This window comes from Monodon monoceros, unplaced genomic scaffold (assembly GCF_005190385.1).
Source record: "Monodon monoceros isolate NGI ecotype Baffin Bay Population unplaced genomic scaffold, NGI_Narwhal_1 Super_Scaffold_9, whole genome shotgun sequence".
Taxonomy (NCBI): Eukaryota; Metazoa; Chordata; class Mammalia; order Artiodactyla; family Monodontidae; genus Monodon; species Monodon monoceros.
Window position 1 is genome coordinate 48,572,265 of NW_021703786.1, and position 18,022 is coordinate 48,590,286.

An 18,022-nucleotide genomic window follows, 5' to 3' on the forward strand; every position below is an offset into this window, starting at 1 on the left:
GTGGGAAACCCAGGCTCCACGCCCTGAATACCCATTGGTAGTCAAGACTGGCGACTCTCACGCTGGTGTGCGGGTGGCGGGCGAGGCCACTTCGCTCCTTAAATAGCCCCTTCTCTGAGGGATGGGGAATATGAATATGCAACACGAGCTCCTCCAGACGCCACTGGACAGGCGGCCTGTTTAATATTCATGACGCCTCGTGGGCCTTCAGGACGCTAACAAAAGAATCAAGAGATGTTAGGGGGGCGGGCTCCACGAGGCAAAGCCTCCACTGATTGGTTGTTCTTGGAGGTTGCCTTCGATTGTGGGGTGTGAAAGGTGGAGCTGCAAGTTTGGCATAGGGCGGGAGATTTGAATACCCATTTTCTGTGTTCCAGGCTGTGCGGAAGTGCTTTTTTTTTTTTTTTTACCAGCACTACAACCATAAAGAACATATTCCGAGCACTGTACTCTCAGTTTGAGAGCTCCAACCCACTCATTTTCTAGATGGAGAAATTACTCCTGACTCCTAGCCTGGGTTCGGCCACCGCCCCCGGCCGGAAGCTGAGGGGCGGGCCCAGGATGCGAGACCCGGCCCCTCCTCCTATCTCCTCCTATTAATTCCTCGCGGCCGGGGCAACCCCAGGAATGTCTCGTGGCTAACTCCGTGCAGCGCCGGGCTTGTGGCTTAGTGGTCCCGGGACGGCCTGCGGCTGCGAGGACCTGAAGCCATCGTCCAGCCCAACATCGCTGTACACCTGGGGAGTCCGAGACCCAGTGAGAGCAGTGCGGCCCGAGGTGGCCCAGCCCGCAGCAGGACCAAGGCCAGTCGCAGGTCTCCTGACTCCCAGCTTGGTGTCCCGCGTCTTCGTGGTAGGTTGAGATGGCCGAGCATCTGGCCTGAGCGCTCCCAGGCCACATCCCCTTGTCCCCGGCGCTGGGGGAAAACACAACTCGCGCCTGCGCAGAGCCTTCTGGGGAAACAGCAGCTTCGCGGAAGACCCCGCCCCTTTTGCCCTGGTGACGCGTCTCCGGTTGCCATGGAGACCGCGCTGTTTACAGCCCAGTTCTGCAAGAACCTGGAGCTCCGGTTGGCGTAAGGAGGCTCCCATCCCGGAGTTGTGTAGTAGTTTTTTGTGGCGCTGAGGGTAAGCCCCGGCCCCACACCACCAACCCTTAACTGCAGCGCACAGACCTACCCAATGCCTTGTGCCCAGTGGTATCAGCCCGAATTTAGGTTTAATTTCGACCTCAGCCCTAATTTAGATTTCTCTGAGAGCTACTCAGACTTATCCAGAAATCTTGGGTTAAGTTTTGAGCCCCACACTCACACTTGGCCGAAGCCATAGGAGGGACTGGACTAGGAGACCCCATGTTGTCAGAGGGAGCCGGGTGGCCTGGGGCTCAGCCTGGTCAAGATCTGTCTCCAGGTCGCTCCTTGTATGTTTGAAGGACTTCAGAGATCCAGAAGCCTTTAAGAGCAGGCGGTCAGCTATATATTTTGGGTGAGATGTTGGTGGGGGCAGTTTTCAGCCCTGTCTGAGGACGGCAGTTCTCACAGTCAGAGCTGTGTGCAGATGAGGTGGGGAAATGTTGGTCTTTCTGCTGCTGCTGGTCTCTGCCTGCTGCCTCCTCATGTGTTCCTCTTCTTGTTCTCTCCTTTTCTTTGTCCTGGGAAGGTTTTGTTTCTTTCATCTGCTGAACAGGCTCAATACCCAGTTGTCAGTTTACAGATGTCACAGTTGTTCTTTTTTTTTTTTTAAGAAAACATGTCTGGGTTCATCTGTTTGGCAATACCTACTAAAACTGAACACTGCCTTATGACCCAGCAATTCTAATGCATTATAAAAATGCGAGCATATGTTCACCAAAAAACACATTGTCTCTAAATGAGAATATTCATAGCATTCTCATAATAGCACCAAACTGGAAACCCAAATATCCATAAACAGTAGAAAAGAGAGACAAATTTTGGTATAATCACACAATGGTATACTACACAGGAATGAGAATGAACAAACTACAAGTATATGAACAATACTGATAAGTCTTACAAGCATAAGGCTGAGCAAAAAGAAGTCAGATATGAAAGAGTACATAGTGATTCCATTTATATTAAGTTCAAAAATACCAAAACTAATTTATGGTGTTAAAAGTTGGAATAGTGGTTACTGTTGCGGGGAGGGGGTGAAGAATAGTGATCAGAAAGAGACGTGAGGTGCTGGTAATGCTTATTTCTTGATCTGGGTGCTGGCTGTACAGAGGTTTTCATTTTGTGTACAGATTATGATTTATGTACCTTTTGGTATGAATGTCACACTTTAATAAAAACTGACATTAAAAAAAGGACAACTTGCTTTCAATGAATCTAAAAAAAAAAAAAAATTCTGCTTTTGATCAGGACTTTAGAAACCTCAAATGGCCAAACTACTACAACATCCACCCAAGTTCTTGCCCTCAGAGTGGCACATTGCTAACAAGAACCAATACCACAGAGCAGAGGCCCAAAGGTCCCGGTCCGAACGCCTGGTGGCAGAAAGCCAGAGGCTTGTGAATGAAATTGAAAAGACCACAAGAAAATCTCAAAGCGATGTGAACAAGAAACTAGGTAAGATAACATATTTGGTATATTTGGGAACATGTTTGGAGGATACTGTTGAGGTATGGTGATACTGTCATTTGCAGTTCATGTTCAGGAATGACAACGTATTATCTTGAAATATTAGGGAGAAACATGTGTATTCTCCGGGCTCTGTCTTTAAGTTCACTGCCCTAAGGTAGAGACATGGTAACCCAGTCTGATTTTCAGCCATTCATCAGCCATTCTTTGACTGATTCGATACATATCTGTTGAGCGTCTAAGAGCATCTATGGACTAAGCCCTGGGAATATCACAGAGGATGATCAGAGCCTCCGTTTTTGAGGGGCTCCTGGATTGAGGAGGAGAAAGATAGAAAAGTGAATAATCAAAATATAACTAGATAGGAGCTGGGGGAAAGGATACAGAAGTGAGGGCAGAGTCTGCCCTGGAGAATTGGGGAAGACCTCCTAGAGAGGAACACTTGAGCTGAGTCTTTTTTTTTTTTTTTTAATTTATTTATTTATTTTTGGCTGTGTTGGGTCTTCGTTTCTGTGCGAGGGCTTTCTCTAGTTGCGGCGAGTGGGGGCCACTCTTCATCACGGCGCGCGGGCCTCTCACTGTCGCGGCCTCTCTTGTTGCGGAGCACAGGCTCCAGACGCGCAGGCTCAGTAGTTGTGGCTCACGGGCCTAGTTGCTCCGCGGCATGTGGGATCTTCCCAGACCAGGGCTCGAACCCATGTCCCCTGCATTGGCAGGCAGATTCTCAACCACTGCGCCACTAGGGAAGCCCTGAGCTGAATCTTAAAGAAAGAGTAATGCTCTCTTGACAATCCCATTCCTACGAACACAATGTAAAAGGTGGTGCCCTTAAATAAGCAAAACAAGAATAAAAATAAGATGAAACAACAAAAGTCCCAAATGCCAAAAAGTGATAAACCAGAGGTCACAAACTCAACAGTCTATCAGAGTTGGGCAGGTAACATAAGGGTTTGAATAAGACCCCTAAGACAATAGGGAGTGGTGGGGACTGAGGGTTCCTGGAGAACATGTGCTCCATCAATTTCAACCCATTTTTTCCCAAGAAAGAATATGGGCCCAGTGTTGCCGAGTTCCCTGATTTTTTTTTTTTAGAAAATCTGGAAAGCTGGAATTTTACCCACTTTTTAAATGCTAGCCATTGATTTGATATATTTATAACACTGGGCAGGATGAACAAACACATCTATAAACAAAACCTGGTCTAAGGGCTGCTAGTTTTCAACCTCCAGTAAACCAAAACTTCATTCAGGCCTGCAGGGTTAAATGTTAGGCTTCTCCTGATGGGTTGATGCTTACTCCTGATACCAGCCTATAGGTAGGCCTGATCACACTAGACAATAAAGCATTCTGGTTGACAAGCCGTGTCCCTGCAGACAGAGCTCCCAGTTAGTATTTTAGCATTTTATTCTCAAATATGACCAGATGAAGATCACCAAACATGTGAGGGAAGGTTCTAAAATGGCAAACACTGAAACAAACAAAACTAAAGAAAGTACACAGAGCAAAAGAAAAAATAACACTATAAGATCCTCAGGGAATTTAGAAAAGACATTGCATCTATGGAACAAGAAGACTCTTAAAAAAGAGAACATTCAGAGAACAAGAAAGTGTTCTTGGAAATTAAAAATATGAGAGCAGAATATTCTTTTAAGTCAAAAGAAGGGTTGAAAGATAGAGTTGAAGTATCTCCAGAAAGTTAAAAAAAAAAGACAAAGAGCTAGATAGAAAACAAGAGAGAAAAGACAAAATTAGAGGATCCATCTGGGAGGCTCAATACCTATAGGCGTTCCAAACCCTCCTACACTGTTGGCAGGAATGTAAATTGGTACAGCCACTATGGAGAACAATATGGAAGTTCCTCAAAAAACTAAAAATAGAACTACCATATGATCCAGCAATCCCACTCTTGGGGACATATCTGGAGAAAACCATAATCTGAAAGGATATATGCATCCCAATGTTCATTGCAGCACTATTTACAATAGCCAGGACATGGAAGCAACCTAAATGTCCATTGACAGATGAATGGATAAAGAAGATGTGGTACATATATACAATTGAATATTACTCAGCCACAAAATAGAGCGAAATAATGCCATTTGCAGCAACATGGGTGCCTAGAGATTGTCATATTGAGTGAAGTAAGTCAGACACAGAAAGACAAATTATCATATGATGTCACTTATATGTGGAATCTAACAAATGAACTTAGTTACAAAACAGAAGTAGAGTCACAGACGTAGAAAACAAACTTATGGCTACCAGAGGATAAGCGGGGGGAGGGATAAATTGGGAGATTGGAACTGACATATACACACTACTTTACATAAAATAGATAACTAATAAGAACCTGCTGTGTAGCACAGGGAACTCTACTCAGTACTCTGTAATGGCCTATATGGGAAAAGAATCTAAAAAAGGAGTGGATATATGTATATGTATAACTGATTCACTTTGCTGGACACCTGAAACTAACACAACATTGTAAATCAGCTCTACTCCAATAAAAAATTTTTAAAAAGTTGTATAAGAAAGTAAATTTATCATAGTATCATGGTATCATGGTTTGGGTGTAAATAATATTTACATACCTACAATAATATAAACAAACATTAAATTATTATTTAACAACACGGTGACACAGCTATATTGGGAAGATTGAAAGGTCAGAAGTGTGTTGTATAAGTCGTGTAAGAGCAAACTCTTATCTTTCATCATAGGAAATCAATAGGTAATCTTAAAACGGATAATGAATAAATAGCCATGTAAGCAAATGCCAGAAGAAATACTAAAAGTGTTTAAAAAGAGGTTGCTTCCAGAAAGTGGGGGTGGGTAGGGATGGGTCAGAGAATTGTAATACTTGTCAAACTGTTTGACTTTTCAAACAATATATATTTGTGTCTTTGACAAAACTAAAAATTATTAAAAACAGTGGGCTTTGAAGAATTAGAGTCAATGGGTGTAGAATGGTCTTTGGATTAATTTGATGTTGAATGTAAGAAGAAATATATTCTTATTTCCCTCCCTCCCTCCCTCCCTCCTTCCTTCCTTCCTTCCTTCCTTCCTAACTCAGAGATGTAAAGATGCCCCAAGTAGCACAGCTCTAAGAAGAAAAGAAAGTATCTCGGGTAGGTTTACAATAGTCTTCAAGTTTCTAATCTAAGAGTTGGCTACATTGGAAATAGATTAATCCTGGTGTGACTTCTCTGTGTGCTTCAGAGCAGAGGCTTGAGGAAGTCAGGTTCTGGAAGAAGGAGTTAGATGATAAACTTGAGCAGCTGGTGCACGCGACCGAAAATCTACTCATCTATCAGACCAGATTGGAGAAAGCCCTGGAGAGCTTTAAAGAACCCTTGCACATCACTGAGAAGTGTCTGGAATACAGGTAGGAGGGAAGGTTCCTCTAATGAATCATCTGTTGTAAGCAATGAATTGCGAAGAGGTAAAAGCTGACTGTGCTAGGTGATGGGTTAGAATGAGACAAATGAGCAAGTGTTCTTTTAGAGCCTGAAATTATCTCGCATGCCCAGGGTGATGGGCAGTGGGAGGAGCACTGGACTTGGCTCATGTCTAAACTCTGCTCTTGACTAACTTAAATATAAGTTAGGACTAGGTTTGGCAGTGGGTAATCAGAAAAGGGCAAAATAACATTGAACTTAGATAATTTCTTTCTCTCTCACATTTAAGGAGTCTGGAGATAGTTCAGGGTTGGCATGGTGTGCCACAGTGTCAGGCTTCCAGGCCTTTTCTGTCATGTTGCTCCACTATCTTGCTGCTCCATGTGCGTGGCTTTTACTCCCAAGGTTACCTCGTGACTCACGATGGCAGCTGGAGCTCCAGCCATTACATCTACATGCCAACAAGTAGTAATAATAAGGGTTTGGCATTCACCATTTCTACTTGTATCCCGTTGACCAGAGCTTAGTCACATGGCCACACCAATAGAAACTGGGAAATGGTGGTCTTTATTTTGGGCAGGCAGAGCAGGTACAGTTACTAGAGGGCAAGTCTGCTCCTATACACAGAGCCACATGGAAGCACTTTGTAATCCAGAGAGCGCTGTGCAAACATACCTTTTTACTATAATTTCCCTCCTGTAAGTCCTATGAGTAGGACGATCCTTTCTACTCGGGGGTGATGCTGATTTGCAGACCTGATGCCTGTCACAGCCCTAGGTGGGGCACCCTTCTGCCAGCACAGCCCCCTCCAATCGAGTGCATCCTCCACACTAGCTATTGAACGAAGCCTCCCAAATGCAGATCTTTCCAGGTCACTCCATGCTTAAAATCCTTTCATTACAATGCTTTTCCCTAGTACCTTCAAAATAAAATTCAAACTTCTTAGCTTCAAAAACAAGGTCCATCATGGTTGGGGCCCCAGTGATCCCTCCAGGGCCATATCTCATCCCCAACAGTGGGATGTACTTAGGGGTGCTGAGCTGCTTGCAGCTTCCCAAATGCACTGTGACTCTGTCCATACTCTTCCTCCTTCCCAGAAAACCCTGTTACCTCAGTGAGCTTAGCCAGGACCCCCTCTGCAGCAACCAGGCAGCAACCTCCCAGCCAGATTTAGAGAGTTTGTGAGGCACAGGGAAGTAGCAGGTGATCAAAGAGGCCAACATCCAGTTGGCTCAAGTCTACACCTAAGGGTAACTAGGATGTAGAGGACATACATGGATTGAGTACATGCTCCTCTGTGGAAGCTACAGTGCCATCTGCTTTCTTATCTCCTTTGTCCCTTGCCACAACCCTAGGAAGTACTAATAGTTATGCCCATTTCACAGATGAGGAAACCAAGTACAGATAAGTTATACAGTGTGCCTGAGGGTCACACAGCTGGTGAGTGGAGACTTCCTCCCTAGTACTATCATGCAGGTGGAAAAGAATAAACTACCAGACAGTGACTGATCAATTTTGGGAGTAAGTGGTTAAAAACATGAGTGATGCCCAGTTAGTTCTGTGACAGGGGGTGAGTTACGTAATCTCTCTGAAACTCAGTTTCCTCACCTGTACTTGAGAGGTTACGTGAGAAGGAATATCCGCATGAAAAGCTCAGCACAATGCTTGTCTCATAGTAAGTGCTCAGTGGCGGGGGTACTATTAATTTTGGCATCATTATGACTATTACTATTGTTACTATAGAGCATCTTTTTGGATTCAATCCTTGTCAGAGGATCAAGGAAGGAAACATATGTCTTTAAAATTCTAAGTCAGAAGACAGTGTTTCCAATAAACAGGTAAAAAGTAAAAGGCTTCAGAACCGATGGCCAAATTGAGGCCCAAAGTCCAGCTGGGATATTTCAGAGCAAGTAACCAGTCACCGATTAATTTTTCCTCATTATGTTTTGGATATTTTGAAGTCGCATAGACACCAACTAATGTACATCCCCCATCACATCATCCGGATGGATTTGGTCCAGTTGTCCAGACAGTTTTAAAAGTCAGCAGCTTTTGAGTTGCCTTCCTCCGCGCGTGGGGTGACCATCCACCTCTCTCTCGGTCAGGGAGAAGCGAGTTGGCATTGACTTGGTCCACGATGAGGTAGAGCAGGAGCTGATCAAGGAGGCGGAGATCATCCGGGGGGTGATGGCCCTGCTGACCCGCACCCTGGAGGAGACGTCCGAGCAGATCAGGTATGGCCATGTGGGACCTGCCCTCACATCTCCACTGGGCGCTATCTAGAAAAGGTGGTGCCCACCAAGGCCATGCTCCATGGCCCAGAAAGAATGGGATTTAATACCCTACAAGCACTTTCCATGCCCCAAGGTGGCCCGGGAACACTCAGAATGAGACCAAGACAACCTCTCATGCGTGACAGTCACCCTCTGGTGGAGGGTTGGGGTGCGGCCAGATTTCACCCCTGATTGTAAACTGGAGGACACTGGAGCTGACCTCTCACAAAGATGCCACAGTGGTGACATCAGAAAATGTCACATTTGGAGGGAAGATCTTGAAGTCCTGGCTTGGATATGTTAATTTGTCACCAAGTGTCTAATGGGGTGTGTGTGTGTGTGTGTGTGTGTGTTGAGCGGATGGGAAGGTGGGAGGAAGTGTCACCATATTGCACTAGACTGGCTTCATTTTCCATGGTGTCCCAAGAACCTGGTATAGGTGCCACCTAGGCATTCCAGAGGGAGAAACCCAGTTTACCTTCTCCCTTCAGGCTGAACCGCTCTGCCAAGTACAGTCTTGAAAAGGACTTGAGGGACAAGTTTACAGCCCTGACCATTGATGATATCTGCTTCTCACTCAACAACAACTCGCCAAACATCAAATATTCTGAGAACATCGTGAGGGTTGAAGCAAAGTGAGTGGGTCCCTGCTGGCCTGGCCCTGCTGTCCTCCTCCCTGCTGTGTGTCATCATAGTGCTTCTCAGAGAGGCAGGCAGGACCTAGCACATCATCCTGAATGCAGGCTGAGAGCTGGGAAGAGGCAGGCTTGGGGCAAAGGCGGGCGCTGAGCAGTGAGTACCCTGACACAGGACCCACAGGCGCCTCGGTCCTCCGGGTTGCCCCCACTTTAAGAAAGTCTGATATAAAGAAAACTTTGGGGTTTGGGGGTGGGTGCAGCATGCGGGATCTTAGTTCCCCGACCAGAGTTTGAACCCACACCCCCTGCGGTGGAAGCACAGAGTCTTAACCACTGGACCGCCAGGGAAGTCCCTGATATAAAATCTTTAAACCTTTCAAATTTATTCATTTACCTATTTGCATTTTTAACAAGTAAAAGAATTTAAAAATGTAGAAAGGGCAAGTTAATAATTTCCCCATATCTACTCCTTTCTGTCATTACACCCCCTGAGATAACCAGTGTTATCTGTATGTTCTTACAAACATATGTATACACTCACCTACACAAATAAATTTTGTTTCTTTACAAAAATGGGATTGTACCATGTACCTTTTCTGTAACATCTAACTTACATTTTTCAAGTAACATTACATCACAGACCTAACTCATTCTAATTTTTAAAACATTCTTTTTGAAGTAAACATACATATAGAAAACTGCACAAGAGTTCCCTGGCGGTCCAGTGGTTAGGACTTGGCACTTTCACTGCCGGTGCCCGGGTTCAATCCCTGGTCGGGGAACTAAGATCCCACAAGCCATGCGGTGCAGCCAAAAAAAAAGAAAGAAAAGAAAAATGCACATATAATAGTAAACAGTTTAATGAATTATCATGGTTTTAGTTCTCTTTTGCTGTATAACAAGTTACCCCAAAACTTAGCAGCTTAAAAACAATAAACGTGTGTTACCTCCCAGCTTCTGTGGGTCAGGAGCACAGGCATGGCTCAGCTGGGCGCCTCTGGCTCACATCTTATGAGGTTGTAGTCAAGGGGTCTGCTGGGGCTGCAGTCTCATCCAAAGGCACAACCGTGAGGGGGACCCACTTCTGACCTGGCTCGTGTGGTTATGACAGGCCTTGCCACCCGAGCTGCTCCACGGAGCTGTCCCAGGACGTGGCAGCTGGCTTCTCCCACAGCGAGTGATCCAAAAGGAAGCAAGAGAGAGAGGGCAGCCGAGACAGAAGCCACAATTTTCTTTCAACCTAATCCTAGAAATAACCTCTCATTATGTCTATTCAGGAGAGATGAGTCAATGAGTTCATCACACATCTCAAGGGGAGGGGACTATACACAGTTGTGAACACCAGGAGACACAGGGGGTCACTGGGGACCATCTCAGAGGCTGCCTCTAGTCACACAGCAAACAGTCTCCATGTAACCACCAACCAGGCCAAGAAATAAAACATTACCACCAATACCAAAACCTCCACCCTGTCCCCTCTTAATGAATACCTCCTCTCTGCTCCCCAAAGAGAACCACATTCCTGATTTCTAATAGGTTTCTTGTGCCTACTTTGCATTTATTAAATAGCATCATGTACTATGTATCTCGTGTGTCCCTTTCCTTCCAGTCAACATTATTTTGAGATTCCTCAAGTGTTATATAAAGCAGTTCCTTGTCAAACTAGGAATCTATTCATTTCTTTATAGCATTCCAGTATGGACTCATGTTCTCCTATTTTATTCAGTGTGTTATAATCTGTTACTATTATAATTTACTTTTATACTTAAATTGTCTCTACCTATGTGATCTTGTCGAAGTTACTCCATCTTTCTGAGCCTCAGTTTTCCTCATCTGTCAAATGGGGGTATGAAAGTTAGCTCACTAGGCCATCGTGAGGATTAAATGAGAGGATGTCTGTAAAGTACCAGCCCAGAGCCTGGCACAGAGTAAGTAGGTTTCCCCAAAGTGACAGTTATTGCCACTGACAGACCACCGTTCGCTCTGCCTAGAGATGGGGAAACGTTCTAGGTGCTTCTGATGGTGGAGGGAGGCTTAACTTCCTGTGGGTTTCCAGTAGCTTGTCCTACCGCCATACCCACACACCCAGCCCAAACATGCTATGAATGAATGCATGGGTCCTGTTTCAGCTCTGTGAGTCTGGAAGACTGGTTGGACTTCTCCAACACCAACGTGGAGAAGGCCGACAAGCAGAGGAACAGCTCTCTGACGCTGAAGGCCCTCGTGGACCGAACCTTGTCCCAGACGGCCAACGACCTAAGCAGGCAATGTGACGTGGTGGACACTGCATTCAAGAATGGGCTGAAGGAGACCAAGGACGCCAGGGACAAGCTGGCTGCTCATCTGGCCAAGGTGAGCTCCCTGGGGGGGCCATGGAAGAGCACCTTCAGAAGGTTTTACCCTGTAAACCTAGAATGGCCTTCAGGGCTTGTGATCCTGTGTACTAAGGAGTAGAGGTCACTCCGCTCTCTCCATCTTAGCAGCAGGCTTTGGGCTTTGGGGGACTGGAGCGGGCCTTGGCCCCGCTCTGGGCCTCTCGTACTCATTGCTGCAAAGAACAGGCTGTCTCCCCTCTCTGGGCCTTAGTTCGTCCTTCTGTGGAGCATAGAGATGCACCGTATGCTCTTATACGTTCTTTTTAAAAAAAAAAAAAAAAGATTTATTTTTATTTATTTATTTTGGCTGCGCCAGGTCTTAGTTGCGTCAGACGGGATCTTTGTTGCGGTGTGCAGGATCTTTCAGTCGCAGCATGCGGACTTAGTTGCAGCACGCGGATTCTTGGTTGCAGCAGGCATGCGGGATCTAGTTCCCCGACCAGGGATCGAACCCGGGCCCCCTGCATTGGGAGTGCAGATTCTTACCCCCTGGACCACCAGGGAAGTCCCTTATACGTCCTTTATGACTCTGAAGTTCCGTGAGTTGAGTGCAACCGATTTCTCCAAACCCAGATGCAACTTTGGGATTCTGGCTTGTTGTCTGGTTATCCAGCCGTTTGCTGGTAACCGGCTCCCAGAGGAGAAAAAAGCCCCTGATGTATAGAATTTGCAGATTTCTGTGGTGTAAATCCTTCCACCATGGTCAGTTTCAAGTTACCCATTTAACACAGGTCTGGCAGAATTCCTGAATGCTTAACAATTGGAGCCCAGGAAGCCGGCTGTAGCCCATGTCCCTCACCAGCAAGGACCGCTGGATCCTGAGCATATGGGACCGTCCGCAGGCTAAGCTCAGGGACACTGGGTAGAGTCCAGTGGAACAAGGGCTGAATTTGGACTGAGGATCTGAGGGCCCACATTCCAGTCCTGCGACAGACCAGCTGAGTGACTTAAGCAGACGCCTCGAGCTCTCTGAGCCTTCCGCCTCACCTGTAACACTGGGACAGCTACAGCTACCCGATGTGGCCACTGCTGGCCCACTCCTTGCTTTTCACTGATGGTGAAGCAGCCATGGAGAGCGGAAGGGACCCCAGGTCGCAGGTGCATCACTGCTCTAGCCCCAGGCCTGCTCAACTACCACAACCTTGTCCTTCTGCTGGATTCCTCCCTTGCCTTCCATGAGCCCAGAGTCTAATTGTAAGAAAAGATTTATCTCTGTGATGAGCAGGGCAAACCAGAACGTCATCAAAAATTATACTGCAATAGTCCGCAAAACGACAGGTAGAAGAGCCTTGTGGGTAAGCGTGTAGAGCCTGGAGCCAGACAGCCTGGGTTCGAAATGGGGCTTCAACACTTGCTGTGTGATCTTGGGGAGGCTACTTAATGTTTTGTGTTCTTTTATGAGATGGTCAGTCAAGTGTAGCCATAAGGAGACAGGGGGCTCAGGAAAAAACAAAGTTTATATCGTATTCACAGGTCCTAGAGACAGGAGGCAGGGCTCCCCACGCAGGGCCACGTGGAGAACACACTAGGGTGGTCAGGCGGCAGATGACAGGAGCAAGGGGAAGGTGGAGGCCACGGCCTTTATTGGGGTTTCCTCAGGACCCCCAAGGCAGGGCAAGGGTAGCACTTCAGGATCAGCTAGTGTGAATAACCTCAGTGGGCTCTGGGCTATGGAATGGTCCCCAGGTGCCTGGCACCCGGCCCTGGGATGACTGAGGCAGAGCAAGATGGCCTCCTGGGCTGAAAGGGCAGAGAGAGGAGGGAGGGCTCTGGGCTTGCAGATGCAAGGCCTGCTCAGGCTGGTCCTTCGCCGTCTCTAAGTATCGAAGAGCCCAGGGAGGGGCAGTTTCTCCCAGCCAGAAAGGTTTTTTATGATGTCAGAACATCATAATGTATAGAAAATTTAAAACATTTATAATACACTTAAGCTGCCTGTTCCTGGGACTTCCCTGGTGGTCCAGTGGTTAAGACTCCACACTTCCACTGCAGGGGGCACAGGTTCCATCCCTGGTCGGGGAACTAAGATCCTGCATGCACATGCCACGCTGCGCGGCCAAAACAAGAAAAAAGCTCCCTGTTCCTTGATTTCCTCATTGATAAAATAGGGACAGCAACAGTACTCACCTCCCAGAGTTGGTTAGGGTAAAATTAGACAACCCAAATAAAATATTTAGAACAATGCCTGGCACATACCGATTTTATACACACACACATATATATACGTACATTTACATAGCTTATACATATAATCAATATAATAGATAATCAATAAGAATTGGCCGCTGTAGCAGCTAATAATAGGAACAACAACAACGATAGTAATAATGGTAAACGTAGCCAAAGACTAGTCAAGAGGCTTCCTGGTGGAGTAAGAACTTAGTCCAGGCCTTGAAAGATGGATCTGAGCTAGGAAGGCAGCGGGGAGGAGGGTCCCCACCATAAGAGAAGAGGCAAGAAGCTGGGCTTGGCAGAGGCCTGTGAGAAGCCCCGTCCTGCCGGAGGAGATCCTGCAGGAGCTGGGAGCTGTGTGGCTGAGGCCTTGGCAGCAACATCTAAAACGAGCATCCAGGGACTTCCCCGGTGGTCCAGTGGGTGCGACTCCGCACTCCCGATGAGGAGGCCCGGGTTCGATCCCTGCTCGGGGAACTAGATCCCACACGCGTGCCGCAACTAAGATCCCGCAACTATGAGCCCACATGCCGCAACGAAGATCCCACGTGCCACAGCCAAAAATAAATAAACAAATAAATAAATGTTTTTTAAAAGTAAAATAAAATGAGCATCCAAAATGGTCTGGACAGGCTCAAATGATGGACTGAAACAAATCAGGTGAGACTCCCTGCCCCCACCTGGAGATACCAACCTAGGCTCTATGAGGAAAGGCTCCAGCTGGGTATCACCTGGTCAGAAGCCTCCGTGGTCATGAAGAGGCTCGGCAAACGGAGGCGACAGCCTCCAAATTAAAAGATAGGGACGGGCTTCCCTGGTGGCACAGTGGTTAAGAATCCGCCTGCCAATGCAGGGGACACGGGTTCGAGCCCTGGCCCGGGAAGATCCCACATGCCGCAGAGCAACTAAGCCCATGCGCCACAACTACTGATCCCGCGAGCCACAACTACTGAGCCCGCGTGCCACAACTACTGAAGCCCACGCGCCTAGAGCCTGTGCTCTGCAACAAGGGAAGTCACAACAATGAGAAGTCCACGCACTGCAACGAAGAGTAGCCCCCACTCGCCACAACTAGAGAAAGCCCGCGCACAGCAGTGAAGACCCAACACAGCCAAAAAGAAAAATAAATAAATTTATAAAGAAAAAAGAAACATTAAGAAAACCAGATGTAATGTGTGGACCTCATTCGAATTCTAATTTAAACATACCAACTCTTACCGGAAAAAAAAAAGGACACTGAGGGAAATTTGAACACTAGATTTTAGATAATAATAAAGAATCCTTCTTTCGTCTGTGTGTGATAAAAAGTATTGTCGTTATGTTAAAAGAAAAAAAAAGAGTCCTTATAACTTAGAAACACATACTCAAGTATTTTAGACTGAAATGATATAATATCTGGGAGTTCCTTTAAAATAAATAAGCTGATGGCAGGGGTGCATAGAGGGCATTATAGATGAAACGAGATTGGCCATGTATTGATCATTGCTTAAATTGATGTTGGGTCCATGAGGTTCATTATACTACCTACCTTCATGTATGTTTGGAAATTCCCATGATGAGAAGTTTAAAAAGAAAAACAAGGAAGAAATAAAATTTTAAACTAGTGAAATATTAATCTAAAAACCCAAGTAGCTTCAAAGGAATCTTTTCTTTGCACAAAGCCACCATCAAAGAAACCAACAAAACTCGGATTAAACTGCTCACCCTTTCTTCAGGCTTCTAGGGGGCAGAACTGGTACTGAAGCAGAGCAGGACCCTATGGTCCTTGCTCCCCTCCCCCTGTGTCCTCAGCCTGCCATCTGTCTGTGGAAAAACTTCAGCCAAAGAATAAGTTTAATCAGAGAAGTGAGAAAATACAGAAACAAAGGAAAACAGTCAAAGGAGACCAAATAATAATAGTTTAGTCATTAAGCAAAGTCAAAGACCTTTAGTTCCTCCTCAAGGGCTGTAGATAATATTCTGAGCCGTAGCCTGTGAGCTGTCTTGTAGGTACTGAAACCCCCAGCAGATGGAAGAAGTTAACGACATGATGACCAGACTGTAGCCATGACATAAGCTGCCGCAATTCTGAGAATTGGTCTCAAGGAAATGGGAGCAAACCGACCCCGGAACTGAAGATGAATTGTACTCAAAACAGTCAAGATGATGCCGGTCAGACCACTGATGACCAATACCAAGGTGACTGTCAGAGGTGACTGTCGCGCCCTCCCTCCGTCTATAAAAGCTCTTGCCCACTGATTGTCCGGTTGTGCTGGGGAGTTGGCCTTTGGACAGGCGTCTGCCCTCCCTGCCCGCCCCCCTGGTTGCCGGCATTCAAAATAAAGCAAACTTTCCTTTCCACCAACCCGGCCTCTTTAATGGTTTTTGAGCGGCGAGCAGCCGGACCCCACCTTCAGTTACAGTACTAGTGGGTGGATTGGTAAGGAAATAGGCAGCATTCCGCTCATGATACAAAGGTACTTTATACCGAGGTAAATGGGCAGCCTTCAGCCTTTGCTGAGGGAATCCACATATTTGGGAAGGAGAAGAGGCAACAGTGGCCACCTGTGTCCGTTCCATCTGTGAGGTTCTAGGGTTGGGTGAGTTACCTTGCCCATGAGCAATCACTGCTGTAGTGAAGAGGGATCAGACTCTTTCCGGGGTCCTGCTCGGGTAGGTATCGGAGGTCCCCTCTTCCTAACCTCCTAAGAGCGTCTGCTGTTGAGTTTTGAGGAACGCACCCTGGCCTCACCTCCTCTAATCCTTTTTGTAAGGTCATGGAAGAGATTGCCTCCCAGGAGAAAAATATCACAGTTCTTGAAAAAGCCATCCTTGACCAAGAAGGACCTGCCAAGGTGGCTCATACACGTCTGGAGACCAGGACACATCGGCCTAATGTGGAGCTGTGTCACGATGGTGCACAGTACAGGCTGATCAAGGAAGTCGATGAGATCACCCACAACGTCGCAAGGTAGGCACAGGGCTACTGGGGCTCCATTTAAACCTGGCCTGTGAGCAGGGTTAGGCAATGTCATCGTGGGTGATGCCGGGCGGGCCTAAAGACCTTTGCATCTTTCGCGTTTGAGGGGTTCTTTTCTAGAGGGCAGTCTCTCCTAACTCCCACCAGTTGCTGCCATGCAGGGAATGCATCCCAATGTTTACATTTTTCTGAAGTCCAACTCCAGATGTTTAGGTAAAATCTACAGTTTTAAATGTTGGCAGTTCATGGGTTTATCTGCCTTGTGAACATGGCCCAGGGCCGCCAATTTGAAATCTCTGTCTTAAGGAGGAGAAAGGAGGAAGACACATCAATTTGGATCCTGCGCTGAATATATGAATACATTTTTCCCCCTGAAATAGTGATGTAGAGCCATAAGTTATTCCCTAGTGTTCTTCCTCTTCTCCTAGATTAAAGGAAACATTAGCCCAAGCTCAAGTAGAGCTGCAAGGCCTGAATGGCAGGCAGCTCGCCCTGCAGGAGGAGATCCAAGTCAAGGAGAATACCATCTACATCGATGAAGTGCTGTGTATGCGTATGAGGAAGTCCATCCCTCCAAGGGGCGGGGATGACCACGGGAAGTGGGCCAGGGGCCTCCATCCGGACACTGTCTGCTGAAAGTAGGATTCTCATTAAGCCATTCTCATTAAACAGAGTCATAAAACCGTAGAACAGAGCTCTCATTTCAGGTGGGCAGAACTTCCAGTCAGCCCACCAGAAAGTCTTGGCTGGGGTTCCAGGCCTGCTCGGGGCCTGAGATTTGGGTGCAAAGCTCTATTCTGCTACTGCTAGTGGTGCTGTGGTTGTTTAAGGGTTAAGTTCCATGAGTTAGCACAGGCCATTCTTATCACAGGACTTCAGGCCTGGGGGAGGGGTCCAAGACATTTTAGTTCAGATTTATTTCAATTCAGAAGTTGGGCTGGATCCCCTACTCAGACCATGCCCATCTTACTCAGGAGAGGACCGGCGAACGCTTCTCCTGGCCCTCAAGATTCCTTTTCCCTAGAAAACAATGTGGGGGTTGCTGACTTAGACCCCTGGCTGGTCCACGGGATGCATGTTCAGTTCATACGGAGCTTAGATGAGAGAGGAGCAGCCCTGGGTCAGGAGTCCCCCGCCCCCACCCCGTAAGCCTTCCCAACACCTGTGGGCGTCTCTCTGGGCCTCTTTCTCTCGGGTGAAATTGAGACAGGCTGGGACCTGAGACCCTCTAGTGGAGTGATTGCACCTGAGCAAACATCTCCCCGAGCAACAGAATACAAAGAAACTATAAGGGACTAAAAATAACTATGCACAAAAAGGCCACAAACCAGCTGCTATTTCTGAGGTGCCGGGAACAAAAACAGGGTACTGAGCATGATCCCTGCTCAGGGCACCACCAAGGGGGCTGGGCAGACCACCTAAGCCAGCCGTCTGTCCCACCCCCGTTGTTACCCATTTAAGGAAGCAGCTTGAGCCCCCTCGGGGAGAGCAAAGGCACTTGTTACTTGCTTTCACTCCCTCGCGCTGCAGCGCTAATCCCAGTAAAGCCTCGCCTGAATCTCTTATCTGGCTTCTTCTTGATTTCCGTTGATTAAAGAGTCCAAGAACCTG

At 46.9% G+C, this 18,022-nt stretch overlaps 1 protein-coding gene across 2 annotated transcripts; it reads left to right on the forward strand.

Moving 5' to 3' along the window:
• The first annotated feature begins 518 nt into the window (after window positions 1-518).
• Window positions 519-17,628, forward strand: TEKT1 (tektin 1). Of its 2 annotated transcripts, XM_029210678.1 has the most exons (8): window positions 519-852; window positions 2,381-2,587; window positions 5,819-5,984; window positions 8,103-8,231; window positions 8,762-8,905; window positions 11,038-11,260; window positions 16,206-16,402; window positions 16,840-17,628. In XM_029210678.1, the coding sequence occupies exons 2-8, from the start codon at window positions 2,398-2,400 to the stop codon at window positions 17,045-17,047; spliced, it is 1,257 nt and encodes a 418-aa protein (XP_029066511.1). In that variant the 5' UTR covers window positions 519-852; window positions 2,381-2,397; the 3' UTR covers window positions 17,048-17,628. The 2 variants fall into 2 exon arrangements, with proteins under 2 accessions (XP_029066511.1, XP_029066512.1); XM_029210679.1 differs by lacking the exon at window positions 519-852 and having other exon boundaries at window positions 2,311-2,587.
• Window positions 17,629-18,022: the final 394 nt, after the last annotated feature.

Excerpts from the sequence above, each read along its gene's own strand:
- TEKT1 (XM_029210678.1), top strand. The coding sequence starts at position 2,398 with ATGGCCAAACTACTACAACATCCACCCAAGTTCTTGCCCTCAGAGTGG. Across the intron at positions 2,588-5,818 it reads CGATGTGAACAAGAAACTAG|AGCAGAGGCTTGAGGAAGTC; the intron begins GTAAGATAACAT and ends TGTGTGCTTCAG. Across the intron at positions 5,985-8,102 it reads GAGAAGTGTCTGGAATACAG|GGAGAAGCGAGTTGGCATTG; the intron begins GTAGGAGGGAAG and ends TCTCTCGGTCAG.